Source organism: Monopterus albus, unplaced genomic scaffold (genome assembly GCF_001952655.1).
Source record: "Monopterus albus unplaced genomic scaffold, M_albus_1.0 scaffold20.1, whole genome shotgun sequence".
NCBI classification, from domain to species: domain Eukaryota; kingdom Metazoa; phylum Chordata; class Actinopteri; order Synbranchiformes; family Synbranchidae; genus Monopterus; species Monopterus albus.
The window spans coordinates 2,967,111-2,974,531 of NW_018127900.1; the positions used below are offsets into that span (position 1 = coordinate 2,967,111).

The 7,421-nt window shown below is 42.6% G+C and overlaps 1 protein-coding gene across 2 annotated transcripts in view; it reads left to right on the forward strand.

Moving 5' to 3' along the window:
* Positions 1-11: 11 nt before the first annotated feature.
* Positions 12-7,421, forward strand: part of septin5a (septin 5a) — a 15,537-nt gene continuing 8,127 nt past the window's right edge. Inside the window, exons 1-2 of one of the 2 annotated variants that reach the window (XM_020593808.1) lie at positions 12-204; positions 349-362. In XM_020593808.1, coding sequence (XP_020449464.1) covers positions 159-204; positions 349-362 — 60 coding nt within the window. In that variant the 5' untranslated portion in view covers positions 12-158. The remainder of the gene's footprint in view (positions 205-348; positions 363-7,421) is intronic. The other variant, XM_020593810.1, reaches the window with a different exon arrangement.

Genomic DNA, 7,421 nt, shown 5'->3' on the forward strand with positions numbered 1-7,421 from the left:
GGAGGAGGAGGAGGAGGAGGAAGGAGGAAGGAGGAAGGCCTATCAGCTGTCAGCTCAGCCCGCCCTCCTGCTGTCTGTCCGGGGGCTCGGAGGCGAAGCAAGTGGCCTCTTTCTGTGAGCTGTCGCTTCGCTAATACCGAGGGAGGAGAGCAGTGAACATGACGAGCAACATCAGGTACAAAAGCCGGCTGCCGGTTAAAACAGGTGAGCGTGTTTGTGGATTCTATTTACAGACATCTGTTTACTGAGTATCAGTGCGATGACCGCCTCACGTTTCTGTTTCCCCGGGCGTCGCTCTGCATCCCTGCACCTGCGCCGCCTCCTCATCCATCCTGTAATGGCCAACAGAGGACAGCATAGAGGTAAGAGACGTCATTTAAAGTATTTATTTAGTGATTTTAATTGCATATTTTATATAGGGCATTGTCAGAGCATAGCCTCGCACAGCACGGCCTCGGTAGAAGCAGCATCAGCAATATGTCTGTTTCAGATCTCACGTTTGCGTTTTTTTTTTTCGACGTGCGCTTTTCAGTTTTGTAAATGCAAAATGCTCTAAGTGCAGCCGTGTCATCACAGGCTGAGCGCTGATCATCATCCTGACAGGCGGAGGGCGTGAGATTTCAATTTTTTTAATCCATATGTGAAGCAAGCCGGCGTCACAAGAGGCGAGCAGCCATCACGGTACCCAGAAGCCAGCATCCTTCCTCTCCATCCTCTCCTCCGTGACTCTCTCTCTGCTGCCTGCAAAATTACTATCACTACTATTGGCCACGGACTCGACCCGACTGATCTAACTTTGAATATTACATCAGCACGGCTCATGATCACAGCCGCTGCTGCAACAGGACACCTTTAGTGAAACCTTCCTGACTATTATTCAGCCGAAACGCACAGCTGCCACATGAGTCTGCAGGGGAGGACGCATGTCTGCTGACCCCTGGCCTTCCTCCTCCCCCTCTTCCTCTTGACATAGTGTCTAGGGGGTATTTGCATGTGCTGAGTGTGCTCGAATGATTCAGTAAACCTGATCGTTAATACTGTCCAGGTTGTCCCTGAGAGAGAAGAATGAAAAGAGGAGAGTAATTTCTGAAGCAGGAAGAAACTTAAACCTGGAAATGTATTAATAGGCTCTAATACAACACATGGATGCTATTGTTGCTTAAGTAAAAGTACAGAAGTTTTAGCAAAAGTAATAAGCTCCAGTTATGTTGAGCACCCATTTCAGAAGCCCCAGTTTTATTGCAGGTTATCTAGTAACTATAGGTTCAGTAGAAAGTACAGAAATATAACAGAGTACAAGTATAAATTATGATCAAATGTACCTGAAAATGATATGTACAGCACTTGAGTAAATGTACTACTTTCATTGACTGTATATACTGCATAACTATTCTACAGTTGCCAGTTTATTAGGTACACCTCTCTAAAACTGATTCTCTTGGATATAACAGCCCTGGAATTAAATAATGGGGGTTAATGTGCAGATTATAACTTAATGTTTGATTTTTGATTTTGAGGTGTTGATTTATCTAAAGGTTATTTTGAAAACTGCACTTTGGTGGTGCATTTGAAATTGATTGCTTTATCCTGAGAGGAGTTGTTTAGTTTGCCTTTGCTTAAAAAAACACAGCTGGCCAGCAACACAAACTGCAGCCTGCAGAAGGTTCATACAATTGAATCAATCATATTTACCCAGTGTTTTCTTTCCTTTGTGCATTTTCTCCACCTTGACTGTTGGGAGATATACAAGATGGTCAGATTGCAGACAGATTCGCTTTCTCTCAGAAATTCACAGTTGGACCATATTGAGTAGCTGCAATGACTGTGTCCACATGGCATCAGTACTGCAGCACACACAAGCTTTAGATCAGATTAAACTTTATTGCCCCATGGCTCTGAAATTTGTTCAAAGCTTCTGAGTAGATTTTTTTTTTTTTTTGGAAACCTAGATTAGTGTGATTGTTGCAGAGTGGTGTGCTCTCATGAAGCATTTCTGGGTTGAGTGGATACATTTAAAATGACCTAAACTTACAACGAAAGCAGCTGCTGCTCTCCCCATTTAAATATTCATCCTGTGGATTACTACACAGTTTTTACACCTTGTGAGTTTCGTTGCTGGCTAACATCCACTTGTCACTCCCACATACTGTACTGCATCTGACCCTGGAGAATACAGGCTGCGGAGGAAGGACAGAGCTAGTCATCACTAGCTATGACTGACTTAATGCTGAGATCATACGTGCTGAAAGAATCATAACTGATAATCAGTCCTATGTAAATCAATATTTTCAGAACATTCCCCTCCCCTCTCCTCCCCCTTTTTCCATGTATGACACCCTCACTTAAATACTCCCGTTGTTTTCTTCACTGTGATATTGCGTTGCTAAGCAACAGTCTTATTGTAAAATCTGTTTTCATCACTTCTCTGACACAAAGGAGAGGACGGCACCCTCTGACCTGCCCACTATCTCGTGTGGAATCTGATTGTTCTCTGTGTGGGGTGGATATTCACTGAACTTTTTTCATCACAGTTCAGAAACTAGAGAAAATCACAGGTTTATCAGCAGTTTTAACCTTTAATACGCTGCCTTGATGTAGTGACACAAACAACGACCAAATGAGGGGTTTACTACCTCTAAAGTAATGTGCTCACCAGTGTAAAAACATCCTCTCCTATGTCAACAAATCTAAATGTTTTGATATGAATTTCAAACATTTCCAGTGCTGCTCTAATTGTCTGAAAAAAGTAAACATGAGTTAGTGAATCGGTTTCACCACAAAGTCTGTTTGTTGGCTTTGAGAATTCGATCGAATCACATGTAACATAGACGTTCAAATTAGCGAAACAATCCTACCACAAGGTCCACTAGTAGAATATTAATAAATAGCAGCAGCTTCACTACAGTCTCCTGCATGAATGTTGCAATGGTACAGACAGAAGAAGTTGTTCATAGATGTAGAAGAAATACAGGTTTCTCCTCTCCTCAGGAGACCCGAAGGCAACGCAGCCACAAATACACGTAGTAGATTCAAGATTCAAGATATTTATTTGCCATTTATGCATAAACAGACAGTCTAGGCATATAGGAATTCTTGTGCAGCTCTCCTTTGGAGTCAGCTAAGGAGTCAAAAGCCAGAAAGAACACTTAGTATTAAAATAAAAAGTTACATAAAGGCGACAAAGTATTAAAATACAATACACAAAAATAGGGTAATAGTATTTCCCACAGTGAACTTCAAACATTGCATTTAGTGATTCACATGGTGGAGTTGGATATGTCATTACGCTTGATGAGGTAGTGAGAGATGATTGCACATATATTCTCACATTTTCATATTTGCCATCAGTCTTACTGTGGCAGGGAAGAAGTTGTTGTAAAGTCTAGTTCTGTGTGTGACGATACTGTCCGTCCTGTTGTGCCTGAGGCTGTAGGTGCAGTTTTTGTGTCTGAGCAGAGTGTGAGCTGGGTGGTGTGGATCCATGAGTATGTTCTCTGCCCTTTTATGACAGCGATGTGTGTGTGTGTGTGTATAGTATGCCCGTAGCAGGCAGTTCAGTCCCAGTGATCCTCTCTGCAGTCTTTATGACCCTTTGAAGAGCCTTCCTCTCTGCCTGATGCCAGTAGTGAGGATGCTCTCTACCAGTCCTCTATAAGCCTCGGTGAGAGGGCGACGGTTCAGCCCAGCTTTTCTGAGCTGCCTGATGAAGTATAGCCGCTGCTGGACTTTCTTCACTGTGGCAGCTGTGTTTAGTAATAACTTTATATATGTTTTGTCCTTTATTTTGCAGTGTTAATGTGACTTTTTCTGAATAAAAGAAAACTGACAGTTATGGGATAATGATGTGTTTATATACTGTGCTGAAGAGGTATAATTATTCACACATGACTATTAGGTTCAATGCTGTCAAAAGGCAGCATCAGTCACATGCTGTTCATATTCATCAACATTTCATTTTTGAATAAATTTTGTGGCCTACTTGAAAACAAAGCACTGGATTGTAGCTGAAACAACAGAGATTTACTGGTACCATTCTCTGATAAGCCACCTGCTGAAGAGTTTATAAGTTGTGATCTGTGACTTTATGAATAGGTAATTTACTTATGTTTAATAGATCATTAATAAGAAAACCTTTTAGGTTGTTGGCTTCCTGGTGCAGGACATTTAGTCTTTTTCAGCTCCTTAGTTCATTTGGGGAATGCTCCTATTGACCTCTGACGTTCTAGAAAAGTATACAGGTCATGTAGAACAAAATCCTTTTACCAGCAACATTTTAACATTAACCATCAGACTTTGTGTTATAGGAGGGAAAAACCTTTATTATTAACATTTATAATTACTGATGATGTTGGGAGGTTTTGCTGTTGCCTATAGGGGAAGAAACCTTAACTCATTATTACTGACATTTGTAGCTGCAGGCTTGAGTAATATTTTATTAATAACTTCATCATAACTTCACTATTAACGACTCGGCAGCCTGAGAGACTTTTTACTGCCTGGCAGTTGCCAGTTTTGCAGATTGTTTGTTTTTAAAGCAAGTGTTATTAGAAAGCACCAAAGGTAATTTTGAGGAAATGTCTCCACAGTGTGTGTATCTGGGATTTTACGGTAGACAAAATGAAACAGGTCAGTGGCCGCATTACAAACACTGATTTCTCCCTGCAGCAGTGAACAGATGTTGAGTCAGATGCATTTCTGTCTGTGCGCATGTCATGTCACTTCAGATACTCTGCTCCCCCTCAACTTGTCTGCTGCGTCACTCTTCCTCCACCACTTACTCCCTCTTTGTCTGTAAACACACACACACACACACCCACTTTCGCTGCCACAGATGGGACCCTCGCCTGCGTCCATGAGGACCAGCTGCAAGGCTGGAAAAGGCGTATCTCTGGGGGTCGGGTGGGGTATTCACACTGGAGACTGAATTGTATTCACATGCATACTTTCATTTTGTCATGCTGCAAACATGCATGTAATGCCAGTGATCCAGTTGTGTGTGTGTGTGTGTGTGCTGGCGTGTTTGTTTTCTCTTGTACCTAAAGTAACTTGCCTCCTTTTCTTTCTCTTATGACCTGGGTTTTATACTGTACATAACTGCTGTGCTCATCACGGCTTAGCTCTACATTTCAAAAAGCTTTTGGAAAGTAACTGCAGGCAGTGTGATGCCTTAATTTCCAGTCGTCGTAAACACTTTCTTCTACCTTCTGCTCTGACTGTATCCTTCTGCTAACCATTCAAGGTTATAGCCATGCTCCCACAAGTTCCCACTGTCACTGAATGGGCAGATGCTAAAATTGGCCTTCCAATGCAAAGTGTTGAAAGATATTTCCCAGTTACGCTTAACCAGTGAAACTCAGAGAGACGAGGCGGTCCAAATGGATACAAAAAACCGTGCTGGTTTATTCAAGGATCACAGGTAAAATTAACATTACACGCTCAGGTATCTTGCGCCTCCAATACTGCGCGCAGGCAGATGAAGAATGTAAGGCCCCGAACCCAACAGCCTGTACATTATATCTGGTTTGGGCTAACCCCATTCTACACAGGCACGTCAAACCGTGGCGTCACCTGATATGCCAGCTTCACAGCTGACCGTAGCAGTAGTCAAAACATGGAGAAAATCAATGTGTGTAAGTGGTGTGTATCTAAGAACATACAGGACATTCAGGGACATGTCCGGACATTAAGCCTAGGAAGATATTATGATTAAGATTACGGCTAAACATATCATAATAATAATAACAATAATCATCCTGCCTGCTGACAATCAAACTTTTCTATCTAGTTATCCTTGACCATGTACACCCTGCTAAAATCTCATGACAATGACTAAGCGTTTAAACAGTCTAACTAGACATCCTGTCTCCACTAAACATTTCTAATACAACAAGTACCTAACCAATTTCTATCTGACTAAAAAAATACCTAACAGTGTCCTTTAGTGAAGCAGTTTTATTGTTGCTTACATGTATTACATGCCGTCAGATTAGCATGTTAAAGGGCCAACCGCACATGGGCCTTTGCATCTCCAAGGAGAGAAAGCAGAGGAGGAGGGGTGAAGCCAGGGTCCATTTGTGCTGTTTTTCTGCCCCTCTGCATCTGTTTCAGCCACCCTCACCCCGCCTGTCTCCCCTTACCTCTCACTCCCTCTCTTGCCTCACTTACTGGTCGGTAGGCAACAATTTAGAGGAAGTATTCAGGGTTAATGGTTTGAAAGCGTCAGCTGGATGCCTGGGAGGCGCACACAAGCCGTCAGTAAAGGTCATCGCTCTTCACTGCATCCCAAGTTGTCTGGCTGCTTTAAGGCAGAAGCCCACCACATGACTTTAAGCCCAGTTATTATCACAGTTTAACCATTTGATGACTGATTTGACTGACAGGTCTAGGCAGAGGTGGAAACCAACTGTATATAATATAATGCAGATGAGTAGATTTGTCATGTACCTTTCTGACTACCAGTAATTCCTCTTTCTATCTGGATTTTTTCCTTGAAGTTTTCCATGCTACATGTTTCTATGGTGATGGCATTGACACTATGTAGGTCTGTTGTTCTACCTTTGGTTCAGTCTGAAATAGATACACAGAAACATGATGATCTGTGTGGTATAAATACTGCTACACTGATGGGGAAACTGGAAACATTTGTGACTGTGTGGGAAAAGCCAGGTGTCTAGAACTGGAGGGAAGGTTGTGGCTACTTCTGGACTTAAGTAGTTTGTAACGGCTGTACTTCTGTTTGGTCAGTATGAAAGTCGAGTAATAATATTTCTACCCGAGGAAGATATTGTGCACTGGACATGCACAAGAGAGGACATATCACCATGGATACTTGGCATACATTTTATTGTACAAACCAGTCTGAAAAAGACGGTTGTCAAATGGATCATTTCAAAGTCTTCTTCAGCCACAGTGTGTGTCTGTGTTTTAGTGTCTTATCACTTGAAACTTCTTGGCAGTGGGGAGTGACGGGTACGCTGCTGGATCAGACTGTGTGTGTAGACCTGTGCTGTGTGTTGGTGTGTGTACTGTGGCAGTGGAGTAGCCTGCTGTGGCCTATTAAGAGTCACTTCCTTTACGACCACAACTTTGTATGACTGAGAGGAAGAAGCTGACCGCTGCCTGCTGATTTAGTGGCTGATCTCTGGACCTCTCTGCAGGACTGTCCAACACATTGATTGACAAACAAACAGACAGAATCATGGTGCATTTACTCTCTCAGATAATATGCTGACAGCGAGGAAAGGAAGGAAGTTTGTCCACATGCACATTTTCCACATCTCTTCAAACATGCTGCTGTCGCTGGGGTGACTGTGGTTCAGTGGGTAGAGCAGTCGTCTCCCAACCAGAGGGTTGGCAGTTCAAATCGCAGGGCTATTGCAATACCAGTTCAAGACATATGTTCCTTTCCTCTTTTTAAACTG